Source organism: Microtus pennsylvanicus, chromosome 4, assembly GCF_037038515.1.
Source record: "Microtus pennsylvanicus isolate mMicPen1 chromosome 4, mMicPen1.hap1, whole genome shotgun sequence".
Taxonomy (NCBI): Eukaryota; Metazoa; Chordata; class Mammalia; order Rodentia; family Cricetidae; genus Microtus; species Microtus pennsylvanicus.
In genome coordinates this window covers 107,080,372-107,107,799 of record NC_134582.1, presented here as the reverse complement: position 1 = coordinate 107,107,799, position 27,428 = coordinate 107,080,372, and the positions used below count along the sequence as shown (strand labels likewise).

Here is a 27,428-nt window from a genome sequence, read left to right as displayed (position 1 = left end):
CAGAGTTGAGCAGACCTGACGTAAAGACTACAAAAAGAAGGCAGAGATGACAGGCTTTTACCGTGGATTTAGTGACCTTGTGGGTCCAGGTGAGGGCTAATTTTTAGCAAGGCAGTGTCTATGTTACCTGCTAGGCAGGTACAGAATTTACTCCTCTAATCGACGTACAAATATTTAATTCATTTCATACGCCAAGTCAGTGCTCCAGTTATTTGCCTACACATTCGTCTTCTGGGGTTTGAGATTCCAGAAGAGAAATGCATGAGGACTTAGGGGAAAGAAAAAAAAAACTAAAGAGGAACAAGTTTATGTTTTCGTTTGCCGCCTCTCTTCTTTCTTCACACTGTCAATTAGAGTCAAGATTGGGGACAGATTCGTCAACGGAACTAAGGAACTAAAGAAATACAGGTGGGGAACTAGCAGTCTTTTCCGGTCTCCTTTTTGGTGTTCGTGCTCGCAACAGCGCCCCCTATAAACTCAGCCTCCAGCCGTGGGGCTGCCGTTCGTGGCCCAAGCCTGACAACTACAGGTCACCGCGGCGTTAATAATCTTGTAATTCCCAGAGAAAAGCTGCTTTTAGAAAGAGGAATTTAGGAAGGCTTAATTTGACGCCTGGGCTCAGGGCCAATGACGCACTTCCCGTCTTTGTGGCGGTCAGCGGCTCCGGCGCTGGGAAGTTGAGTCCGGACGGCTTTGCTGAATCTCAGGCTTCCAGCAGATTTAAGGCCCTTATTTGGAAAGGGGCGAGGGAACAACTGCGCCTGCGCGATGTGCCCCCCCCCCCCCCCCCCCGATTCGGAGCTCAGAGACTGGGTGAAATCCGGAGGAGTCCGGATCTTCCCGGCTCAAACCCAGTCCTGAGGCCTCTGAGACGGGTAAAGGCGTTGGTGGATTGATTGTGCTGGGAGTGGAACCCAGGGCATCGTCTTACGATAGGCAAGCACTCCTCCGCCGAGCTCCAGCCCTTATTTGTATTTAATGATGTTGGTTATTGAAGCCAGGGACATGCTAAGCGCCAGTCTAGCGGTGAGACCGTTCTGCCGGTCAGCTAGACCTCTAGCCATACCGTCACTCTTACGTCATAAATGTTAACACGAGGTAGCATTTGTTTCATGTACTTTTCTTTGTTGTAAAATAAACTACAAGTATCACGACATGTCATCCCCCAGTATATATTTTTTTAAGATTTATTAATTTTTGTTTATGTGTTTGGAGTGGTTCACCTGAACGTGTGCATGTGCGGTGTGTGCTGCCCGGTGCCCATGGAGGCCAGGAGAAGGTGTGTGGTACCCTGAGTACCGTACTAGAGTTAGACTACAAGAGTTATGGACATTTCGTAAGCCGTCACATGGGTGCTGAGGAAGGATCCTCTGCAAGAACTATTGAGCCATCTCTCCAGGCTTTAATACATTTTTAAGGACATTTTCCTACATCATCGTATTATTAGCGGACACAGCTATGAGCAGGAGCATTCCCTAATACTAGACTACACTCAGATTCCCTTTACCCCCACAGTTGTCTCACAGATTTCTTTTGCTGTTGATTTCTACCACCTAGAATGTAATTGTAGGCCACTTGGTGTATGTAGTTTCAAATTTTCTTTTAGTTATAATCCCACCTCTCCTCTCCTTTCTTCCCATTCCACCATCTTGTTGAGATTCCACTAACTCTCCTACAAATCATCTGCTTACAGATTTGCTTGAGTCTTCATGGTACTTAAGGTATTCCTCTATTTCCCTGTAATTGTGACCCGGTATCCTTTGGGAAATTTTCTGTTATTGCTAAGTATACCAAAGCCAATGAAAAAAAAATGTTCATATACTTTCTCTCAATTTTTAGTTACGGAAGGAGGAAAATGTGAACACATCAAACAAGAATTACTTCACTGCCTAACACACATTAGGCACTTAGAAAATGCTTACAAAAGGGTTTCTTTGTGGATTGCTGTGAGATAATGCTTTTGTACACTGTAAAGATTTGTCAGTCATATTAGTTTAATAAAATGCTGATTGGCCAGTAGCCAGGCAGGAAGTATAGGTGAGGAGACCAGACTAGGAGAATTCTGGGAAGTGGAAAGGCAGGAAGTGAGTCTCCAGCAAGATGCAGAGGAAGCAAGATGACAATGCCTTACTGAGAAAAGGTACCAAGCCATGTGGCTAAACAGACAAGAATTATGGCTTAATTTAAGTTGCAAGAGCTAGTTAATAATAAGCCTGAGCTAATAAGCTAAACAGTTTATAATTAATATAAGCCTTTGTGTATTTCTTTGGGATTGAACAGCCAGACGGCTGCGTGGGACAGAAACTTCCATCTACAGTAGATTGCAGGTAATCCATAGACTCTGAACATCTAGGGTGGTTCCATTTCTTGCTAAAAGGTATGGACTGCTTCACAAATTTGAGTGTCATCCTTGCTTAAGGGCCGTGCTAATCTTCTGTGTATTGTTCTGATTTTCATATATGTGCTGTCAATAGGAACAGAAGCCATTGTGCTTCTGTAACAACAGAAAGCTTTATATGTACATTAAAAACACTTCAGTGCATAACACACAGCGCTTTCAAATCTGAGCTGAGGTTGTTTTAGACAATGCTTATTGGGACGGCCGGGTGTGATGGAATGCTATGCTTGTTGTGCATTCAAAACCAAGGCTAGAATGGAGTTGCTGTGTGGCATAATATAGGCAGGAGTTACCAGGAACATCTCCTAGTCACACATTTTTATTTAATTTTTGGTCATTTCACATTCAGAAACTTGTACTGTTGCATTTTTTTACAATCCCCACTCAATTATATGACCCCCCACATGGATTTGCAAGCTATAGCTTAGGAAACTAGATGCTGGGCTGGGAAGAGCTCAGTTGGTAAAGGGCTTGTCCTGAAACCATGAGGACTTTGATCCCTAGAACCTATTAACATATATTAGAATTAATATATATACCATCTGGGATGATAGCATTCTTGTAATCCCAGTGGCAGAAGGCAGGGATTGGAGTGGGGCACCTAGTCTAAACTTCGTGGTGAGGTCCAGACCAGTGAGAGAGCCTGTTTGAAGAAAACTAAGAGGAAGGTGTGGGTAGTGCGTGAGAAAGAAGGACACTGAAGGTTTTCCTCTGGCTTCCATGTATATAAACAGACACACATAAACATACTACACTACACAGACACAGATACACAGACACAGACACACAAACACACAAGGTTAGTGCTAAATCACATCCATGATGATTCCAACCTTTGTCAGAGGGACCAAAGTTGCCCACTCTCTCTTTGCCTCAGAACAGTTCCTTTGGTGCTTTGGTTCAGGTGATTTGGTAAATGCTTTTGGAACTCACCTAGTTTGTAGGCCCACAGACCATGTAGTTCACTAGCCCCCTCTACACCTCCTTGGCTCCTCTGGTTAAGAATCTCTTTATTCCTTCGAGTCTGTATTTCTCACCCCTTTCTTTGCCCCTAGGAGTCTTCTCCATCACACCATCAGGATGTTCATGGTATTCATCCATCCTTTGTCTCTGCCACAACTCTGTTTGGCACCAGACTCCTGCTCATATCAGCTTGTAACCCAGATATCATACTATAAAATTCTTTGGGTATTTTATTTATTTTTCATTTTTTTATCTGCATGTATGTGTCCAGTGCCCAAAGAGGTCAGAAGATGGTGTTGAATCCTCTAGAACTGGAGTTGCAGATGGCTGTGAACTGCCATGTTGGTTCCGGGAACCAAATCTGAGTCCTCTACAAGAACAAGTGCTCTTAAATACGGAGCCATATCTCCACCTCTCCCTTTTATTTTTAAGCTCTATTCAGTAAGCCCCCTTTTTTAATGACTACTAAGTCCCAAAGCTCTTCTCGTCTTCATTCTAGCTCTCAGCATTGTTTGTCCTTGCTATCTAAACATCTATCAAGCCAACCTAGCCAAGCCCACCCTCCTGGATTTCCTGGTTCCTACACAGGGCCTCTCTGCAGTCCTTTATTGGCACTTGAGTTTACAGTAACTTCATTTGAATCATCTTTCCCTCTCTTGGAATGGGGAAGAGTTGACAAATTTCTTCTGAATTTCTGATGAAGAATCCAAAGTTTCCCCCACACTTGTGCTGGGGACTGAACCTTGATTCCATACAGACCCTGTAGCATGGAGCTGTATCCCCCAGCTTCCCAAGGTTGTACTGGGGACTGAACCTTGATTCCATACAGACCCTGTAGCATGGAGCTGTATCCCCCAGCTTCCCAAGGTTGTACTGGGGACTGAACCTTGATTCCATACAGACCCTGTAGCATGGAGCTATATCCTCCAGCTTCCCAAAGTTCAAAATGTGGAGACTACGGGCAACCAAATGAGCTGGCTGTCAAGCAAGAGACATCTGAAGATACAAACTCCCTTTAGCAACTCCATGCAGACTTCACACACCTATCAGAGCTCCAGATGGGACAGAACTGGCCAGTGGACAAACAGACAATGGAAAAGGTCCACCTGTTGTAAGTGTAGGAAGACTTTATATACAGTCAGGAGACCTCTCAGCCCACCTAATGGCATACACCAGGATAAAGTTACACTGTGCTGTATTGGCACAGCCACTGACTAGACTGAACACGTGGGTGGTGGTGGTGGCCTGGCCTGATGACAGGCCTGACACACCTGACCAGTCCTGACAGACAAGGCGAAAAGCATAGTGGCATTGCAGCAATGGTGGAGTTTCCTTGTTCTGACTTTGTGCTATACTAGTGTGGTAGTCTGAATGTTATTGGCCCTCATAAGCCCACAGGGAGTGGCATTATCTGGAGGTGTGGCCTTGTTGGAGGAAGTATGTCACTGTGGAGGAAAAGAGAAGGAAGAAGCTGCTGGTGCAGGCTGCATTCAGATAACAGAGCTTGCTAAGGTGAATCCTCACACAAGACCTGTGCTTTTGCTATAAACCAGACATGTGGTAGACAAGGGCCAAAGGTCAGGAGCCTTACATTTTAGAAGTAGCTCTGAATCTGTTGGTCTTGGGCAAATCATTTAAACTAAATTTTGGTTTTCCTATTAATTGAAGGTATTAAATAAAAAGATGTTATAATTCGGAACTGGTGAGATGGTTCAGTGGTTAAAGTGGCTAAAGTCACCAAGCCTTGGGACCTGAGTTTGATCCTCAGGATCCGCATGGTAGAAGGACGGAATTGATCCCCACAACTTATCCTTTACCCTATGCACACTTGCTATATAGCATGTGCACAAACACCTCCCCCCACCATACAGGCAAGATAAACAATGTGGTACAATTCTAACAGTTTGCAATTTTGTATCATTTTAAAAACTTGCTTTGATATGGGAACGAACAAAAGCCACAGCTTTAAATACAAGATATAAACTTGTATTTATAAAAAGTGTCAAATAATGAAAATTTAATGAATACTGTGGTAGCTAACATGAATCATAAATTGTATGCCTGAGTATCTTATATTATGATTAATATATCAAGGCAATGTCCCGCTATGTTCCCCGGGCTGGTCTTGAAGTCCTGGGCTCTGGTTAGTCTTGGTGGTATATGTCCATAAACCCAGCTTGGGAGGTGGGCACAGAGGAGGAAGAGTTCAAGGTCATTCTTGACTGTACAGTGAGTTTGAGGCTGGCCTGGGCTACATGAGACCCTGCCTCCCCACAACACAAAAAGGGAGGTGATATAGCTCTGTTGGTAGAGTGCTCGTTTAGCACATATAAAACCCTGGGTTCAAGTCCCAAGAAAGCATAAAAAAGACAAAAAGGAGTAGGTTAAGGCACTTGCTGCTAAGCCCGTGGACCTGGATTTGATTCCCAGAACTCACAGAGTGGAAGGAGAAAACTGAATCCAGCAAGTCGTCTTTTTATCTTCAGACTTGTGCCATGGCTCCTGTGAGCACACAAATATACACATATATGGGGGTACAGGACTTTAACCCCAGCCCTTGGGAGGTGGAGGCTGGTGGTCTAGTTCAAGTCCATTCTGGTCTACCTAGTGAGTTCCAAGTCAGCCATATATACTGAGACCCAGACTCAAATCAAAACAAAACAAACAGACAAAGAAAACCCAAAAACATCCCCAACCAAAACAATAACAGCACACACACACACACACACACACAAGAAATCTGAGCTTGAGCAATCTTGCCTCAGTCTCCTGAAGAGTTGGAACTACAGGCATATGTCAGAGTTGTCACTGTATCACTGTGACTAATTTCATACTCAAAATTTAATAAGTAGGTCTCAAATATTTTCTGTTTTTAAACCGTTTATTTATTTATTTATTTATTTGTGTGTGTGTGTGTGTGTGTGTTTATACACATGCATTTCGGCATGCACATTGACGTCAGAAGACAACTTACAAGAGTCTCTCCTTCCACCGTGTGGGTCCTGGGGATCCGACTTAGGTTGTCAGGCTGAGGGGCAAGCATATTTACCAAAGCCATTTCTCCAGCCCCTAAATATTATAAACACACACACACATGCGCGCCCATGCGAGTGCTATGAGATGATACTGTAATTACTTTGTATACAAAAACAAGAAAGAAGACCTTGAGGCTAGAGACAGTCAGCTCTCTTCTGAGAAAACCATGTGTCTATTGGTGGCCTCCTCTGGTGTCTGCACCAAACCCACCATCTAGCACTCACCACTCACTTCTTGGGGCAGCTGTAGAGGGTCACATGTCATGGGCGTGTCCCCAGGCTGGAGGAACTGAAGGCTCTGATACTCCAAAGAGGCGCCTTGATACTCTGTCGCCACTAGGCTAGAAAGCCGCCTGGAGACAAAAGATTCTCCTTGAATAAGTATTCTGGTGGGAAGCAGAGACTCTTGCTGGGTAACACAGAACGAGCTCCATTTACCCCTCTAAAGAAGGTTCAAGAAGACTGACACACATTCATTCAGCAAATTAGCACTGCAGACTCACTCAGACAGGCTCTCCTCCGTATCTGGGGACTGAGCAGTCAAGGCCGGCAAGACAGACAAAGGACCTGTGCCCCAGAAACACAGCAAACATGGCATCAGGACTAGGGTCTGTACGCTCTCAAGATGCCTTCCACCAATTACACAAGGGGAAAAATGATAATTCTCTAGAGAAGAAATCTGGGCAAGCACTCCCATGACCCCATGACTAAGGCAAAACCACCCTATGTACCTGTGAGAAGATGGGCAAGCGAATGCGCTGCCCCTGGGGTAGATAGGCAGCCAAAGGGAACAATCTGATGACCTTATTCAGACTGCGAAAGCATTTCCCTATCTTCATAAATACATGCTGAAGTAGTTGGTGGTAAAGAGACATATTTATAATTAATTATCAGCTGGTTAGGGGAAAAAGAGTCTGGATAAATGTGCATGCCTGTGCAAAAGACAATGAATTTGGCTTGCACAAGAATATGGACGGGGCAGGTGGGCTATATCCCGGAACTAGTGCTACCAACAGCCAAATCTGTCCGAAAAGGATCCGAGCGCTCTACACGGTTTTTGCAGTCCTTCTCTAACTGGATTATTTCAGAATAAAAGGTGACACGCTAGCGAACACACACTCCTCACCCTGTCTCTCCCACCCTAGAACATTCCTCATCTTCCCACCTGCTGCCCTGTGTCTCCGTGTTCCGGGGCTAGATTCTCCAGCAATGTCGCTGCCTCGTTACCACTCTGTAGATGATCCTTTGTACCCAGCCTCGGAGCTCTTTGGGCAGGATGGTCAGGAACTGCTCCAGCACCAGCAGCTCCAGAATCTGCTCCTTGCTGCCGGTGTCTGGCCTCAGCCACTGATGGCAAAGTTCCCGAAGCTGGGTTACAGCTTCCCGGGGCCCAGAAGCCTCCTGGTAGCAGAACTGCCGAAATCTCAGGCGGTAAAGCTCCTGAGTGTGGCTCCTGCCCGCCTATGAGTTGCCTGGCTCCTACCAGCTGGTCTTTTCCTCCTTCACTGTCACAAGACTGTCTTCATCTCAGGGGTGGAACCTGGCAAAGCTTCATATATGTTGAACTCAGAAGCTGCAGTAAGGTTCATTTGGCTGAAGTCTATGCTTCAGGAATGTATGGCTAAACAAACATCTACAGTAGAAGAATTGAACAGAAAATTAAAGCCAAAAGAGTTTCAAAGCCCCATGAAACATACTTTTATTTTTGTCTCTACTATGCTATACACATAGGGTTCTATGCATCAAAATCATATCCTGAACATTAAGGGAGCGGAGCCTAGAGGGAAGGGATACACCACGAGGAGAGAAAGACTAACTATAAGGATGACTGTCCAGGCCTGGTGGTGCAGGCCTGAAATCCCAGCGTGCAGGCGCAGGAGCTAGTGTGTACTACTTAGCAAGCTCAAGGTTAACCTGGGCTAAATATAGAGACTCTGGCTCAGTGAAACTGAAAACCGAACCTCCAAAACAAATACACAGTAAGAATGCTTGAATGTGTTATACTTAAGCTAGAGAGGATGGATAATTTGACACTTGGAGAAGCTATCTTGGCAGAAACACAGTATAGTTCAAAGATCATTTATTGACATGCATTGAATATTTCACTTTATGTACAGGTATGGTAGTATTCTTCCAAAGCTCCCAATCACCAAATGCCTTCTGTAGCGAGATCTGGTCATATATGCCTCCCATAATTCTTGTCTCAGATCTGTGTGTGCCTACGACCGGCTTTGATAAACAGCATGACAGACACGGCACAGTAAAAGGAAGTGCCCTGTAGCTCTTAAGATACTGCCATAAGACAACCATACTGTGAGGAAACATGAGCTAGTCTCGTAGAGGTCTCTTGGAACCAGTGCTCCTAAGCTAAAGCCTAGGCAGGCCTAGGGCCTAGATCATTTATTAGCTAATACAGTTACATGAGTAACTCCAAGCAGTAGAGCTGGGAAGTCAACCCGTAGAACCCCAAGAAACTGTTTACATTACTAGGGTTTTATTATTTTTTAAAAATAGAACCACAGCAGACCTGAAACAGCAAACACACAGCAATTTCTTTATTTTCCCTCATCTCATTTTCTCCTTTTGTGATCTCAATTCAACATATCTGTTTCAAGGACATGGAGATCCCTTACTGGCTCCACCTTGCCTTTGACTCCAGACCCCCACCTTCCAGGGCTAGCAGGATACCTCCAGCCTCATTCCTGTCTTGCACCATTATTTAATCCCACGTTGAAAGGAAACCAGAGCCCGCTCACAGGAGCGTTCATTATCTAGTTCTCCATTTATTGAGGTCAGCACTTTCCATGCATTTAGACTTAACATCAGGTCCCAGATAACCATTGAGTTCAGCTATTATTTCTACAAAATGCCTCTTGCAGCTATTCCTTTTCCCCTGTTCCTTTAGTTACCATTTCCATGCACGATTACAATAATTTTGTTTCTTACTTCTGACTTCCCATCACTAATATTTCCTAAAGTGCAATTTTGATCGTAATTCAACATGCTTCCTGTGTTAGTGTGGAGTACTGTTTGCTTGCACGCAACTCCTAAAATTCTTTGGGTGGGATAAGCTGTGCCTTAAATCGATGGCCACTAAGCAATTATTTAATTAATCAGGCCTATATAGTAAAGTCTCCATCAAAACCCAAAATGGCAGGTTTTGTGGAGCTTCCAAGCAGTTGGAGGTTGAGGCCTTCAGAGAGCATGGGAGCACCACACCCCTTAATCTTATCCTGGGAAACACAAGTACACTTTCTGCTTCATCTGTATTCTTCGCAATGTACTTTAAGCACACCAGTAAGAATGTCTCCTGGGTTCTGTGAGCTCTGGAAGGGGTAGTAAAAACCCTAGCTTCCAGCCAGTGGGTCAGAAGCGTGGGCAAAATAAGCTGGAGCTTTTAAACTGGATGTTGAAAATTACCACCACCAGTACCGCCACCACCAGCACCACCACCAGCAGCACCACCACCAGCCGCACCTTCACCAGCACCACCACCACCGCCGAGTTTCAAACACTTCTTGAACTAATTTCAGACTCCCAGAATGGGATCTTACCTGCGTTTTACTTCCAGTTTACCACCCATCATTTTAAACGCCTAATTATTTTCCAGGTGTAAAGTTAATCTTGGAATACAAGAAGTTAGTTACTACCTACAAGAAAATCAGTTTTCTCAACTCCGCAGTCACTGCAGGCTGACATTTTCCTGCCCACTTTGTACTGGGCTATCTTTTCAATTTCCCACGGGCATGTGGCCTACTCTGTACTCTGTATGTGCATAGTCTTTCGTGCATAGTCTACGAATGGAGAAGACAGCCACACAGGTGGCAGCACTCCGGGACGAGTGTGCACTTCGCTGTCCAGCTGTTATTACAGATCAATGCACAGCCATCCCTGCCCCAAGCAGACCTCTGCGTGTCTTCAAACGCAGCACGTACCTGGTACCCAACACAGACTGATTGATGGACTTCTTGACGTATGTAACAGATGTACCTGAGGTGCACTAGCCAGGGCTCTAGCGCGCCCAATCTATGCTAAGACTCTGAGCCAGCGCTTGCGCACTGCAGTTAAGTGTGTATTTGCTGCTTAAAACTTTAGGGGACGTGTGCAAGGAGGATGTGCCGAGCTCCTGAAAGGATGCTACCGGAGTCAGAAGGCCAGAGCGCCACAGTCTGGCTGTGCCTGCTGTTAGTCCGAGCCCGCAATGGTGCAGTTCGGCGGGGTCCAACGGGATGAGGGACAGGGGCACTTCCTGCAGACAGAGCGGGGCACCATGGAGCACTTCCTGTAGACGGAGCTGGAGCTCAGAGGCAACTTCCGGCTGCCGCTGTGCACTTCAGGAGCGAGGCCCCAGTCTCTGGTGCTCCGGTGGAGCCAGGTCGAGGTTTTCCTGCTCGGCACCGGCTTCTCCTGGTGGTTGCGAATCGCTCAATCAGGCGTACATTTATATCAATCATTTCAACCAAAAAGCCGTGGGATGTACCTAAGGGCGAGCTCTTGCTTGGCATACTTACTGGGTTCAGTCCCCAGCACCTCGAGAGAAAAATAGCTTCTTCCCTAGACAACTAGCATCTGAAAAGACAAAGCCGAGTTACCTTTACCCGGCCTTGTGCGGAGAGCCAGAAGAGTAAAAAGGCACAAAGCCGCAACGTGAGGAAGTACACAGATTTTATATGTGTGACAAAAACCCAGGTAGTGTGAATTCAAGAATCACCATATTTACATTTATTTCCGTTGTGTCTGTTCAAACTGGGTCAGAGGACAACCTGGAGTTGGTTCTCGTTTTGCTATAAAGGCCCTAGGGATTGAACTCAGGTTGTCAGACTTGGCGGCAAGCGCTGTTACTCAGGGCCCCATTTCCACAGCCTCCCTGAGTTTTATAAATTCTCAGGACACCCCTTGAAACGTTTTGTTCCGAGAGTATATTAGTGCTCGAAGCACTTATGGAAATCACAATGGAATTTTGCACTTCAGTTTTTTTTTTCTGCTAAGATAGCATGGAATGTTTTTCCAGCTTTTAAAAAGTGTTCTGTACGCTAGCTCACGAGCATGCACTCGTGCATGTGGGTGTGGAGGCCAGAGGTGGATACCAGATGCTCTGCTACTCTTCTCGTTTTTTAGACAAGGTCTCTCACTGATTGTGGAGCTCACTGATGCAGCGTCACCGACGGACCAGCAAGCTCCAGGGATCCCCATGCCCCCAAGGGTATTAAAGCTATGTGCTACTATCTTCACCGTTTTACATAGGTTCCGGCAGTCTGAACTCAGGTTCAAATGCTTGCGTCATAAGCATTTTTCCAACTGAGCCTCCCCCAGGCTTAAGCTTAGTTAACAATGGTATTCCATTGTAAAGGCTACAGTGTATCCTCACTAATGTAGGCTTAGGCTGTATTCTAAGTAACGCTATAGGAAACACCATTCAAAATCTTTAAATTCTTTTTAAAGCTTGAACTTTATTCAAAAATTACTCTGAAACATTATATAACTCTTTACAGACTGTTAAAGTACTGTCAATATCACTATTTCCATACGAAAGTATTCTCTTTATATTATCAATATTTAAATTATGTTTTTTACATTGTTTTAAATATATCTGTTGGGTAAATATGACACACACAAACTGACAAAAAGTAATGTACATTTAAAAATTTGAGAGTTCTCTAACTTTTAAGGGCCATGCTGTTTAGGAGTAAAAGAAAATGTTAACAGAAAAGCCAGAAAAAGATTATCACTTTCACACAACCAGCAGCAAATGATTAATCAACATGGAAAAGAATGTTCAACAGTAGAAATATAAAGCATGTTCTAAAACAGCTTCTATTTGAGGAAGGATAGCTAGCTGTCTTCTGAGGGTTAGGAATAGCACAAGTGTGATACCTACATGCAGGTTTTTGTATGGACATGAGTAAAACATGGTGGTGCTGGGGACGTAACCCAGACCCATGCACATGCTATACAAATGCTCTACCACTGAGATGTATCTTTAGCGCTTGTGTTTTGAGATTGGGTCTTATAAAAAGTCGTAGCTAAGGCTGGATTTGAACCTGTGGTCCCCTGCTTCAGTATCCTATGCAACACAGTACCAACTTCAAGGTTGTTTTTTGGTTGTATTATATTACTATTATAATGGGGTTGGAGAGATAACTTAGCAGAACATACTGCTCTTCTAGAAGACCAGAGTTCAATTCCCAGCACCCACACTGGGCAGTTCACTGCTTTCAACTCTAGCTCCCAGGGAGATCTAACAACTCTGGCCTACATGGACACCCCTGCCCATCCTCACCCCATGGCACATAATTTAGAAAAGATATTATTTTTAAAAATTACTAGGAAAATATAATACAAACTTCTATCACAAACCTAAGTGGTGGGCATGATGGCACAAACCTTTAATCTCGGGACTAGGAGTGGGGGGGAGTGAGCTGAGGCAGAAGATAAGCAAATTATAAATTTATAAAGATATGACAACCAGTTACTTACCCCTCTCCTATTTGCCCATATTCATTCTGTAGTGGCAAATCATATAACTGCATTTACCTTCTACAAATGGGAGAACTGAGAGGGAGGAGACACCCCATCTTCTATTACACTCTATTTGGATATTAAAGGCAGGATACTATCCAAAGCTTAGACCAAATAACTAAGTAATTCTGAGTATACAGGGTTTCCAATTTAAAAGTTCTCCATCAGAACAAGATAATCCTATCTAAATGATTCCTTACTAAACTGAAATAAATCAGTTTTAAATTTTAACATGGAACTGTTTAGGTATTGATCTTAGTATAGTCCTCAAATTATTTGGGAAAAGAACCCATAATATCAAATTAATTTTGTCTCTAAAGGCAGAAGAAAAAATAGTTTTAGCTTATAAGCAACAGAACTGACTTTGCATGAAGGTTTTCAGTGTTTCAAAATGCCACACCTATCTCTTACACATCTGGTATCCCTATAGAAGATGGTAAGTTGCTTCTAGTCGGCTTGCTCTGAGTAGGAGGGAACAGGCCAAGGACTATTGCTAGGTGCGACTGTGACATCTTCCTTCCATCCTTTTAGCCACGTTTTTAGCTCTGCACAAAACATGACCCTCTCCTACTTCCTTTGTCAAAGTTTTGGCCTAAGACACATATGCTAAGAAAATTTGGGGAAAGCTGCTCAACAAGGGCTTACGGAGCCAGGCAGAACCTCTTTACCCTCCTTGTCCACACCTGGCATGTGATGGGTGCAACGTCGGCAGTCTTATGGCCTTAAAAGCTCACGGCATGGGCTGTGATGATGGAGCCAAAAGGCCAGAGATTCAGACTGGAGTCAAAGTATGAATCATCTTTGCCTGACCCCAGCCTTTTCTATTGGACAAGGAACATATCTGTAAACCAAGTGTAGTGAAACCAAGTTGTAATGGCTACAAAGGTCCACTTATCATCCCAGAGTGACATAACTTGAGAAGCCTTTTCTGGGAGAACTATACCCTGTGCTATTCCCAAAGCAATGTTCAACACCCTGGCAACGTGTCGGGGAAGACTCCCCAAGCTTATTCTATATCACCAGCATCAATATCACATAATGACCATCTCTCCAACCGGATTTTATTTTAACGGTCAAAATTATTTCAAAAATAAATATCATTTAAAATTTGCATCATTGGTATTAAAGGGAAAAAGTCGTTTCCCCAAGGGACATTCATTAAAGTGTTCTTCAAGCAGTTATGCTAATGGCACTGGAGTTGCCACGTAAGAAAGCTGCTGCTTAGATTAATTCAACACAGGTCATTTAAATGACTCACAGTCTCTTGCATAGTTTAAAGAAAACTCTGATTTATAGCTTAATTTGATACTGTGGTTAAAACAGGTAGGAAATGTAAAATAACATGAGCTAATCCATGAGGGGTAGGCTCCACAGTTAAACAGAAAAAAAAAATTCTCTTTGCTTTCTGAAGTTGCATTCATTGATGGTTCATTGGTAAAGTGGAGATAAGGACCGTGTGGGTAAACCAGTAGGAAGGTTTAGCTAACCCATGTTAGACTTTCGAGAATGTGTACATATAAGCATTATTACATTTATTTTGGGCTTAGTGTTTTTGACGATTTTCTAATTTGTGTATGTGTGTACCTGCGTGAGCTTCTGTGGACTGTGTACAAGAGCATCCCTAAGAGGGCATCAAATCCCAGGAACTGGAGTTACAGGTGCTGTCAACTGCTGTCTAGTGCTAGGAACTGAAGATGGATGGATTCTCTGCAAGAGCGGTGTGTTAACTGCTGAGTCATCACTCCAGCCCCTGCACACATGTATGAGTGTTTACAGGTGTGGGTATACATGTGCACTTAAGATTAACACTGGGAGTCTGCCTTGATCATTCTACCAACTGGTCACCAAATCCTTCCACCTGAATCCAGAGTTTGTTGATCTAGCTAGGACAGGCAGTCAGCTTGCTCTAAAGATCCGATTCCCGCCTCCTGAGGGGTGGGCGCACAGGTGGGCCGTATACCCATTTGACTTCTACAGGAATGCTGGAGACCCAAAGCACTGTCCTTACACTTGCATAGCAACTGGCTCAGTCACCAAGCCATCTCCCCGAACCTCATTAGTTTTATTTTACAGGAGCCTGTTGCTATAGTACTTGCAAAAATATCAGCTTGCTCCCATTCTGTATAAATCTGTAGGCACTTGATTTGCTGATTTAAAAGATTTCATTCATACACAAGACTATTAGAGATAATCGTGTACTTATCACATTAAAAGCTCTGTGACATCCTGTAGTGAAGAACTCTTAACTCTGATCCTATAATCTAAAGTAAAATTAGTATAGTCTAATTAATTATGGCTTTAAGAAAAACAAAGAAGAAATAAGCAATGGAGGCAAATGGCTTCCAATTTAGCCTCCAAGAATCGATGCCATGCTGACTTTACAAAGCATTGTTTGCTTGTCGATGTGACATTCTGTTATCGCAGACGGAGAACCTCATTAAGCTGCTTTCTTTTTGTGGTGATGTCTCTGATGCTGAAAGAGACCCGACTTCTGCCTAAAGGCTTCTTTGCATTCATTACACTGGTAGGGTTTTTCTTCATTGTGGATTCTGACATGCTGATCGAGGTGTGAGTTTAGACGGAAGGCTTTCTGACACACTTTACATTTGAAAGGTTTTTCTCCAGTGTGAATCCTGTGATGTCGAATAAGGTCCGAAGTCAAACTGAAGGCTTTCCCACACTCATTACAATGATGTCTTTTGAAGCGACCATGGACTTTCTGATGGTGGCTGAGGAGTAGGGCCTTACTAAAGGTTTTCCCACAGTCCTTGCACTGACAGGGCTCCTCCTGACCATGAATTTTTTGGTGTCGATTAAGATGAGAGCTTCGCCTAAAGTTCTTTCCACAATAGATACACAGATAGGGTTTTTCTCCAGTATGGATTCTGAGATGCTCCAAAAGACCTGCATTCTGGCTAAAGACTTTTCCACACTCTTTGCACTTGAAAGGCTTCTCACCAAGATGGATTTTCTGATGTCGGACGAGGTGTGAACTCCTTTGAAAGATTTTCCCACACACATGGCAGGGGTGACCTTTCTCTCTAGAGAGGTCTTCCGGCTGTTCAGTAGGAACAGAACTCTGATACACTGTAGATTCATAGGACTCTTCTGCATGTGCCCTTTCATGTTCAGTCAGGTCCGAGGGCTGGGCTAGTCCCTCCTCAGTTTCCAACCATTGGCTGCTAGTTTTCTCCTGGGGCGTGGCTTGTTGCTTTTCCAAGCTTAAGTCCATACAGAGAGCCTGGATGTGTTCAGATGTTGTGTAACATGATTGTATTCTTCCAAAAGAGTCTGCCACTACAATGAGCTGCCCATTCTCATTCCATAGTTGCTTACCTAGAACATTAAATATATATACATCACTACTTATTTCATTTTTGGTGCTCAGGAAAAGATATCTGCAAATAGGAAGAAATATTTAAATCAAGCCATTTGTACAAATTTAAAAGAAAACAAAACATTTTATATGTATGAATGAATGTTTTGCGTACATGTGCTCCACATGCATGTAGTGCCCATGATGACCATAAGGGGGTGTCTGGTTTCCTGGAACTGGAGCTACAGAATTTTGTGAGCGGCAGTGTGGTTGCTAGGAACTGAAACCGAGGTTCTCTATTAGAGCAGTCAGTGCTCTTAACAGCTGAGCCATCTCTTCAGTCCCCACAAAGTAAACAACAACAAAAACCACAACAAACAAACAAACGAACAAAACCTTTGCTTATGATTATTTAAAATATATTTATGGAACGATTCACAAGAATCCGTGGTTTTGATTTTTGGTTTTCCTTGAGAAAAGGTTTAATAAGCAGAACAACCTGGCCTAACACAAAGCCTCCTCCCTCAACCTCTCAAGTCCTGAGATCACATTCATGTATTCATGTGCCAGCAAATCCAGCTCGACAGCCAAGAAATTGTTAACTATGATTGGCTTGGGGGAACAAGGGTCGTGGTGGGAGGTGAAATGTTCTAAATTTTATTATGTGATATAAATCACAGATATAGAAGCAACTAAGCATGAATGCACATACTTGATCATGATTTGTTACATGGGGAACAAAAAGCATAAAACCATAAAACTAAGTCACCCGAGGACAATCACATTAAAAAGGGATGGTACATTGAAAAATGAAAATCTGTTGGCATAGCGACAACTGATCATTGAGCAGAATGTAACCTTAGAAAAGCAGTGTGAGTCCTTATCAGTAAATCAACAGCACTGGGGCCACAAGACCTTGAGAATAATGAATTCGCAAAAATATCATGTGTTGAAACATGAAGTATTCCCTCCAAGAGAGGAACAGAGGCTTCTTAACTTACACATGTAAGGGAAGAGCACAGAAAGTCAGCTATAGAAACAAGAACACCCAAACACTAGTAGATACTGGTTACTCAAAGGTAGGGCACCGTACAAACCTGCCCTTTAACTCTGGAAAGAGAAGAGAAGCTAGAAACTACAATATAATGTAACATGACAGCACATGTGGGGCACTGACCCAGATTCAGAGGATAAAGGGAGAAGTGGGGAACAAAATGAACGAGGCAGGAGAGACCCAGGAGAGAGGACCTAGGAGGAAATGGGAAATGAAATGGGGCGTGACAGAAGTGCCTGTGTGTGGGAGGCAGGGACAACTTGCTATTGAACTTGGGGGTTTGCTGCTCTTCTTCTCAACATGGCCAGTTTTCATATATGAAAAAATATAAGTACCCAGTTCACTAAAGCTTTTCAGGAAGAGAAAACAATATATTTATATTTAAACAACAGAAAAGAACAGAGGGCCACTAAATGGAACTATCAAGAAGACACTATGGAGATTTCAAGACCAGCCTAGTCTACATAATTGCAGTTGAGATCAACCAGGGTTACAGAGGAAGACTGTCTACACACACACACACACGACACTAAATGGGGGAGAGAAATAAGGGCTGTATCAGACTAGAAAGAAAATTATTAGCAATAGAACAGTTGCAAAGGAGAACCAAAAAACAAAACAAAACCCAACAACAAAACCAACAAACAAACCCAGACCAACTAACTGCCCTCATTACTTGCATTTATAGTCATTTGAAGGAGATAAGAAAATGCATGAGGAAACTTGTGCCTGAGATCCTGAGATCCATTGTCTCGGGTAAGAAGAGAAGGTAGGTGGGGGTCCAGATCCACTTCTCCTTGGTGTGCTGTTTATTCAAATTGTTTATGGAGTGGTTGGTCTTTTAAATCTTGACTGTGGTATTGACTAAGTTTATTGTATATACAAAAAACTCACTGACTAGCGAGGCTACAGTGTGGATTGTATATATAAATTATACCACAACATATCTGATAAAATCAAAACACAAAAAGCTAAGAGTGCCAAGGCAGAGGGCACTACAAGGCCTACCATAACTCGAATGTAAAAGGATGCCATTTAGTTCTTACCCTTCTCTTCCTCGGGCTTTTGCAGCTCATGCTCAGGTAGGACCAGCTGCTCCTGTGCTTCTTTGTGAAGGGCTGGCCCTCCAACCAGCACAGTCTGTCTGTTTCCTTGGGTTGGGTCCTAGAGATAAGTACAGATAATTAGAAAGCTGGTTTACAAAAAGCCACCTCAGTGTTAGAAAAGAGAACAAAGAGAAACTTTAAGAGGCAGAGGAATGAAGGGCCTCCTCACACCATGGGATGGCAAGGGAGAGATGAGGCCGAAACTGACCAGCAGTGAGCAGTGACCCCCCCCACTGCTGTGTTCATGTCCACCTATTTGACCTGGGGGCTCACTTACTTTCCTGCAAAAGGACACCTGTACCCCTTACCTTCTGTTGTAATGCTTCTCCACGGTCCCGCTGCAAATCTTCCAGTATTCCCACCAGGTCCTCCCCAGTCTCTGGGTGGTGCTCGAGCACCTGGACCAGCAGATCGCTTGGCAGGATGGTCAGGAACTGCTCCAGCACCAGCAGCTCCAGGATCTGCTCCTTGCTGCGGGTCTCAGGCTGCAGCCACTGTCTGCAGAGCTCCCTGAGTCGGCGTAAAACCTCTCGAGGTCCAGTGCTTTCCTCATAGCGCAGTTGCCTGAACTGTTTGCTCAACGGCTCCTGCCCAAGGCCTTTTCTGTTTCCTTGAACTTTGAATCCCTGTTCCCAAGCACAGTAGTTTTAACAGTGGCTTAAAGCACAGACTTGGATCTGCAACTATCATCTCTTTTGCTACCTATACTTGGAGTCAGATTTCTACTTAGCTCTGCATATATATCCTAATCATTTAAGCAGTGTCTCTCTGACAACTGGCAAACAAAGCTCCATCGTCCCTAATCTACTTAGTCTTGATAATACCCCCACTCTTCTTTCTTCTACAGGATCTTACTAGGTAACTCTGGCTGGCCTGGAATTTGGTATGTAAATCAGGCTGGCCTCACAGCGATTTACCTGCCACTGAGTGCTGGGATTAAAGTCCTAAACTTCAATGCACAGCTTCTAGTCCCCCTTTCTGGCTAATATCACTAAGAGACCAAGAACTTTGCAGACAGATCACCCATGAGATGGGATCCCCGGGCACCAGTACTGGCTGCCTCAGCAGTAGTGACTCCGCTGGAGTTTTCAGGACCTTACAGAACCAGCATGAAAAAATGGCTGATCAATTTGTCCAAGACAGACTGACAAGGACTATGTATGCTATTTGTCCCTCTTCCTCTCAGATTTTGTCCTTTTCCCATTTAATCCTGAGGCTTTTGTCAGGGCCCTAAGACGGGGCTTAGGGCGCTGTCTTCCTGGTTCCTCCCAGTATGGACATGCTAAGTAATAAATCCTGTTATCTCACTACCACTCACTTCTCTCACTGGGCTGAGTGGCAAGTCACTAAATTTAGTCTGCTAGGACCCCCAAGGTCACACCTGATTCCATGAACAGCAGTGATCCCCTCATTACCTGCAGCTCCTCCTTCAGACTCAGGGGAGCCAAAGAGTATGCACGCTTGCTAGGGTGGATCTGGGAAGAGGTATGTGTGGAACAGAATATGATCAGAACACGTTGAAAACTCAAAGAACTTTTTCAAAATAAGAATGCACATGAACACACACTCACCAAGGCCAGTGCCATCCTGTGCTGCAGGCACTTTGTTCTGGAGAACTTTCTTTGACGGTATCCTCAGGGACACTCCTAAAGACACAAGAGTCACAGAAACAGCAATGCTAGTAGTAAGAACAGCAAAATAATCTTTCCTTAGGATTGTTTTCTTCAAAATAAGCAAAGTGAGGAAACTTTATAGGATACCACATAACCTAGCAATAGTGATCTGAAAAATCACCGGTTTTTGTTTTGTTTGTTTTTTTGAGACATGGTTCTCAGTATAGCTTTGGAGCCTGTCCTTGAATTCCTCTGACTAGCCTCAAACTCACAGTAATCTGCCTGTGTCTGCCTCCCAAGTGCTAGGATTAAAGATGTGTGCCACCAAGGCCTGGCTTTAAAAAAAAAAAATCATCATTTTTAAACTCTCAAAATTAAACAATTCAGTTAAAAACCACAAATGAATGCTAAAACCACTGGGGCAAAAGAAGGAAGAACAGAATGTTCTCAGCATCACCTACAACACTGTATTAATGAAGGGAAATAAAGGTATCTGGCAGCTGCAACTATAACCAAATAATCAAACTTAGCAGCATCCATAGTAAAGATTCCAACACCAACTACCCTATCACCAATGGAACACTTTTAATAAACATTATTTATCATAAACTTGCTGAGGAAACTTTCTGAGAAATCCAGAACTCTGGTCCATCTACAACAGGCATGGATCCAATTTCCCCAAAACATAAAGCAGATGCTGGGAGGTTACTGTTCTAGGCTAAGGAGACATGACTAAAGGAAATATGAATTGGTGCATTAAAAACAAAACATCAAACATCTAAAACCAGAGTTGGTACTTCAGGCCTACATCCCAACATTCCAGAAGCTGAGGCAGTAGGCTTGCATGTTTTGAGGCCATCCCAGGCTACATAATGGGATCCTGCATTAATAAATAAGGTCCACTGGCAGTGGCACCAGAATTTATCACTACTGCATGTACTGGCTTTGTGGGAACCCATTCTCTTGGATGGATACCTTGCTCAGCCTAGATACAGTAGGGAGGGCCTTGGACCTTCTCCAAAGCAATGTGCCTTACCCTCTCTGAGGAGTGGATGGAGGGTGGGGTGAGGGATATATGGAAGGAATGGGAACTTGGATTGGTATATTTAATGAAAAAGTTTGTTTTTTTAAGATAAATAAATAAATACAAGTTAAAAAATAATTAAATTTAAAAGCTACCAAGTGCATTCTTTTGTTTTTTGTGATGTGGTCATGCTATGTTACTCTGCGTAGACGCATATGCCTGCACTGAAAAAATTCTATTTCAACCTTTCAAGTAACAAGAATGTGCGGGGCTTGCATCACCATGTCCTGTTAGTAGATGTTTGAAAAAGTCCAAGAAAGTGATGACTATAGCGAGAAAAATGTAGTTTGGTATTGTGGTAGTTAATTCTGGGAGAAACAGTGTGAAGACATTTGGTCAAACATTATTTTGGATACATTTTTTAATATTTATTTATTTATTTATTATGCATACAATATTCTGTCTGTGTGTATGTCTGCAGCCCAGAAGAGGGCACCAGACCTCATTACAGATGGTTGTGAGCCACCATGTGGTTGCTGGGAATTGAACTCAGGATCTTTGGAAGAGCAGGCAAGGCTCTTAACCACTGAGCCATCTCTCCAGCCCTATTTTGGGTATTTGAATAGATTGCAGACTGAGTAAAACAGATTGTCCTTCATAATGCACTGGCCTTGCCCGGTCAGCTGAAGGTATGAGAAGAGAAAGACTGATCCTCTCTCCCATGTAAAGTAAGGCTTCCTCTCTAGCAGCTTTTGAACTCAGATACTCTGCTTTCAGCTCTGGATGAGACTTCAGTCTCTTGTCTTCAGACCTGAACTACATAATCAACTTCTGTAGTTCCCACGTCTCTGGCTTGCACTAGAATGAAATCATTTGCTGTTTTGTTTCTAGCTTAATTCCCCTGAAGATACTGGGACTTGATAGCTGCCATAATCATGAGGCAATCCTTGCAATAAATCTTTGACCTTTTTCCCTATTCTTTTTAAAATTAGCACTTATTAACTATGCACAATGGATTTCATTATGGCATGTCATACACATGTATCTCAATTGCCACCCCACTCCCGTGATCCTGTTCCCAAACAGTCCCCTTCTACTTTCAAATTTTTAAAAATAAATCTCTTTCTAGACATCTACTAACCAAAACTAATATAAAAAATGGTCCTATTTCTTTAAATAACTGATAAAGGGACTGAAGAGCTGTGGTGAAGAGAGCAGCCTACTTTTGCAGAGGGTACCACCAAGGCTTCTTGAATCCTTGCTGGGTGGCTCACAATACTGACAACTTTAGCACCAATAAATCTAAGTACCTTTCTTGTTTCCAAGGACAATGGTACAAACCGAGACAGACAATTTAAAAGTCAAATCTCTTTTTAAAGGTAGTAAAAACTCTAGCACAAGCATAACACATAAATTAGTGGTGACTCTTTATCAATCAATTATGTGATTAATTAGATGAAATATATTAAGTAGATAAGTAATTATATTTATAAATGTGATTAATTATAACTGTACAATACACAATATAGTAGTTTAACGTCTTTGGGAGGGTCCAGCTACCTTGAGATTAAAGACAGAAAACTTACCATTCCCTCTTCCTCTTTTCATACTGTATGTATATAATTAATCAAGTTCCTGTAAAAAATTGTGTATAGGTGCTTTGCCTGCACGTATGTCTGTGCATCACACGAGTGCCAGAAGAGGGTGTAGATCTCTTAAAACCCGAGTTACCAATAGTTGAGCTGCCGTGTGGGTGTGGGGATCTGATTCTGGGTCTTCCAGAAGATTGGCTAGTGCTCCTAACTGTTGAGTCACCTCTCCAGCAGTCCCATGTTCTTTTGCTTCTACAGCTTCATATCCCTTAAATACATCTTTCTTGTAGCTTCTTGGTGACATGGTCTCTTACTCGGAATACTCTAAAGCAGCAATTCTTAACCTGTGGGTCTTGACCCCTTTGGCAAACTTCTATCTCCAAAATACTAACACTACAATTCAATACAATAGCAAAATTACAGCTGTGGAGAAGCAATGGAAATAGTTTTATGGTCAGGGATTACCACAACATGAGGAACTGTCTTACAGAATCACAGCGTTAGGAAGGTTGAGAACCACTGCTCTGTTCCTGACATCAACCCATTTCCCACACTGCACTTGTGATCTTCCTAAGGAGGAAACAAGCACACCTCCCTTGTGCCTGTTGAGTATAAAGATGGGCCATCACCATTAAGATCAAGCTCAAGACATTTAATATGGTCTAAACTTCTCTTATGCTTTAATGAATTACGTTCAGTTTCTCACATTTGTAATACTTTGGCTTGTTTGTTTGTTCTTGGGCTCTTATAAATCTCACTCTTAGATGAAAAACCCCTTAAATTTCTTTTCTTCTTATTAATGACCAGTCACACGTCATGTCCCAGCATAATAAACAAGCCAACAGAGTTGCTCCACCTGCTTTTCACTTGCTAATTCAATCTCCGTAGAAACCTAAGAAATATTTCTAATCTTATACTACAGAGAAAACTTGACGTGGAGAGTTGGAGAATTTACACAAGGTCTTAAAGCTGAACTTCAGAGCTTCTGTCCCCCCCCCCCCAATTTTTTTTAATCCACAGACTCAAAATTTTGAATTTATTTTTCCCTTTTTTCTTGCTTCTGTGCATCTGATCCGGAAGCAAATGCTGGGGGCTCTACCTAACCACAACCACCACAACAGTCAGACTTCACTTCCCACCAGAATTCCTGCCAATTTTCCTCTTTCTTCCAAGGGTCTCATTCGGTAGTCAGTAATGGCAATCCTCTTGCCTCAGTATCCCAAGTGCTAAGACCATAGAAATTAGCCACCATGCTCAGGTGTAGGTTTTTCATTGCATCCAACTTTGAATTATTCTTGACTTCATTTGTGCCCATCCTCCCATCTATTCCTATTATGGATTTCCAATTACAAATGCTTTAAAACATGTCGGATTATATCTTTCACGCCAAGACCAAGTTCCTCACACAACAAAACGCCCACCTTTTCGTTTTCTACACACTTATTCTTTCTGACAATTTCATTCACTGCTCTCAAAACACCCCGGTGGCCTTGTTATTCCCTAAATAAGACAAACAAACTCCAGCTTTCGCGTCTCTGTGCTCTCACTGCTCGCTTTTTTTTCTTTTCTTTTCTGTTTTTGGTTTTTCGAGACAGGGATTCTCCGTGGCTATGGAGACTGTCCTGGAACTAGCTCTTGTAGACCAGTCTGGCCTCAAACTCAAAGATATCCATCTGCCTCCGCCTCCCAAATGTTGGGATTAAAGGCGTGCGCCATTACCCCAGGCCCCACCGCGCATGCCTCTTAAAGCCATCTACGTCTATCCATCTTCCTCGGATTATCTACCCAAATATTCTGTTTATTTGCATTGGAAACTACTTAAACATGCAGCAGAAGCCATGTGTGGTAGCGCCAGCCTATGAGCTCGGCGCTTGGCTCAAATCAAACGTATTTTCCGCTAAAGGAGTGAGGCCAATACAGGCGGCACGAAACCCTCTCAAAACAAAACCACAACAAAAATAAAACCAACAGAAGCCAGGCGTGTTGGATCACGTTTGTAATCCCAGCACTCGGGAGGCTGATATTAGGGAGTCTGACGTCAGCCTGAGCTACATAGAGCGTTCCTGGATAAGCACGAAACAGTCTCAGCGTCACCCCCTCCCATGCCCGAGAATGGCAGCTTCCGCCACGCACCCGCTTCTGGTTCTCCCAGCTCCGAGGCGTGGACCGGTTCTGTGTTTCTGCCAGATGCGCTGCTGCAGAGTCCCAAGGCTGCCGTTCCGACCCCGCTCGAACCCGACGACCCTACGTCCTCTCGCCCTGGCCGCAGGGTCAGTCACATGGCCCCTCAGTGTTCCAGCCCAGTAGCTTCCGGCTCCACTCTAGGACGGTGGGAGGACCACGACTCGACTCGGTGGTGCCCTGGCTGGGTCTAGTCGAAACACTTCGTTTACACGAGACAAGCCATTTCATTGGACTTTTCACACACAGCGTCCTCTCTCACTGGAAGGACAAAGCTCGTACTGTAACTCAAGCCACCGAGGAATACCACCACGCCAAAGAAGCCACCTTAAGACCCCATCTCAACCAGAAGTTTTCTAGCGAAGCAAACAAAGTTAATTATTAGTGTTCAAGCTTATTCTTTGTTCCCCACGTTTTCACGACTGAATTCCAAAGACTGCTATCTGTTTGACCTCTGAACCTAGGCACCCAACAATGCTTAGTCTGACTAATGTCCCGTGGTGTCAGATACGAGCTCTGCAGTCCCCTAGGCCAATGGGATGTAAAGTTAACTCAGAACAAGCACAGTATTAAGATGGCTTGTGTGTAGACTAACTCAGAACAGACAAACCATTTTGTTTAAGTGCGGAGTCCTTCCTAAAGTGTCTGTTACAAAGTTCCCCCACCACCTTCCTCTCCCCATCATTCCCCATTATTTTCCATTTACTTGGACAAATAGGCTGCAATTTTAGGTTCATCTCTAATCATCAGAGTGAGAACTTCCAACCCCACTCTACCTCTTTTATGAACATATAACTGAAAAGACTTTTGCAAGTTTGTAATTTCTGTAGCAGGAGCAGATGTCAATGCCCTTCTTAAAGGTTAAAAAAAACCCATAAATATTCCTGGGTTCATTTAAAACTTCATAAAATGTTTAGCTGTGAGATCAAAATTTGGGATCAAATTTTACAGTTATTGTGATCCAGCTGCCCTCACACCCCCTGATTGACAGCAGAACTTCCTTGTGGCCTGTAATTTACAAGAATTTACAAGGATGTTTGTGTTCTTTCTGGCCAGTGGGTTTCCACAGGAGTAGAGGTATAAAAGGTTGCTGGGCAAAATAAAACTTGCTGTTCTTCCACCTGAAAAGAAGCCTCCGTGTCTCAATCCCCGCACCCCCCACCAGTCTTGGCTATCCAGGCTGTGCTGGCTGCGCATACCGTAATCTGCTATGCCTAGGAATACCTTCAATTGCATGCCTAGGAATACCTTCGATTGCCTGAGAATTGTAATAGTTTGTCCATTTGTCTGTCTGTTACTGATTTCCAAGCTGACTTCTCTTTCCAGGTGGCAGGAGGAAACCCAAAAATTTCTCAGCCTGCTGATGGATTTGGGTCTTGCAGTAAATGGTTTAAAGTCTTCCAGTTTCTAGTTTCCAGAAAGTCATTGACATCCCGCTGTGACATGTCCACTTTCAACAAGAGGGCTTTAAATCTCATCCTAGACAGATGGTCCAGAAGTCAAGAGCTGCTGCTGCCCTTCTAGAGGACCCAGTTCCCAGTCTGGCTCTTGGCTTACAACAGCCTGTAACTCCAGGGGATTCCTAGGTTCTTCTGACCTCTTGCAGGTATCAGTGTACACACACACACACATTTAGAAAGAAAATTGGCACATCTTGACCCAGTACCTCTCCAAAGATCACTGAATTCTAAACCACCCCAAGCTCACTCCACCTAAGCCCACAAAGTACTGGCAGGAATACAGTTAAGAGTTGTAAATTGCTGAGTCTGGGTCCTGCCACTTAAAAATGAAAAGGATCCTCCAATTCCAATAATAAAAACATGAGCTATCTCAGGGAATGTGGTTCACCAGACTGGACTGGAAAAGAAGAGCCTAGTATACAGCTTGCAAAACATCAAGAACTGCCTTGAGGTCTTATATAAATGTATTTGTGAGCATGGAGCTTCTCCATTAGTAATACTATTGGCAATGCGTGGATGAGCTACCAGTAATTCATAGTTCAGAAAATAACTTCATAAATCCTGTTTCAATAAAATTTAAATTACCGGATTATTTTATTTTCTGTGCTCCTCCGATGCACCGACCTCAAGATTTATCTCAGTTGGAACCTCACCAGGCCATACTTGGCAGATACTTCTTCCAGAATGAGTTACCAGGAGTTTTCTAGAGGAATCTGCAGATGTTGCTGTTGGTCTTCTGGGGAAAAAAAAGTTTGTTTGGCGATACTTGATGGTATCTGGGAATTTGGAATATAGAGACATTTGTGAGTTACCTAGTTTTCTGGGCACTCAGGGGTTTTATTTTTCTTCTTCACACACACCCTACCACGGTTGACTTTACAAAAGGCTCGCTGAAGATCTCCAAAACTGTTTTAAATGTTGTTTTGTATGTGTGTGTGTGTAGCTGTTTGTCTGCATGCCTGTATGTGTATCACGTGCTGCCTGGTACCCTTAGAGGCCAGAAGTTGTCATCAGATTCCCTGAGATACGAGTGATTGTGAGCTACTAGGTGGGTGCTATGAATCCAACTCGGGGAGAACAGTCAGTGCTCTTAACCACTGAGCCGTCGTCTCTCTAGGCCTTATCTTCTAAAACCTTATTGTTGCTTCATCAACTAATGCTTTGATT

The 27,428-nt window shown here is 43.4% G+C and overlaps 1 protein-coding gene and 1 non-coding gene across 3 annotated transcripts; both read right to left on the bottom strand.

The window, feature by feature from the left end:
- Nucleotides 1–2,373: 2,373 nt before the first annotated feature.
- On the bottom strand, nucleotides 2,374–2,478 carry LOC142849164 (U6 spliceosomal RNA). The gene has a single exon (XR_012910557.1). It is a non-coding gene; the product is annotated as a U6 spliceosomal RNA (small nuclear RNA).
- A 9,348-nt stretch (nucleotides 2,479–11,826) lies between these two features.
- Zscan26 (zinc finger and SCAN domain containing 26) lies at nucleotides 11,827–24,900 on the bottom strand. Of its 2 annotated transcripts, XM_075970079.1 has the most exons (6): nucleotides 24,754–24,900; nucleotides 19,963–20,037; nucleotides 19,807–19,866; nucleotides 18,700–19,017; nucleotides 18,332–18,449; nucleotides 11,827–16,251 (listed from the first exon to the last, which is right to left on the bottom strand). In XM_075970079.1, the coding sequence occupies exons 2-6, from the start codon at nucleotides 19,975–19,977 to the stop codon at nucleotides 15,353–15,355; spliced, it is 1,410 nt and encodes a 469-aa protein (XP_075826194.1). In that variant the 5' UTR covers nucleotides 19,978–20,037; nucleotides 24,754–24,900; the 3' UTR covers nucleotides 11,827–15,352. The 2 variants fall into 2 exon arrangements, with proteins under 2 accessions (XP_075826194.1, XP_075826195.1); XM_075970080.1 differs by lacking the exons at nucleotides 18,700–19,017; nucleotides 19,807–19,866.
- Between the last annotated feature and the right edge of the window lie 2,528 nt (nucleotides 24,901–27,428).

Excerpts from the sequence above, each read along its gene's own strand:
- Zscan26 (XM_075970079.1), bottom strand. Across the intron at positions 19,018-19,806 it reads GTCTGAAGGAGGAGCTGCAG|GGATTCAAAGTTCAAGGAAA; the intron begins GTAATGAGGGGA and ends GCTTGGGAACAG. Across the intron at positions 16,252-18,331 it reads AAAGCCCGAGGAAGAGAAGG|GTAAGCAACTATGGAATGAG; the intron begins GTAAGAACTAAA and ends TTAATGTTCTAG.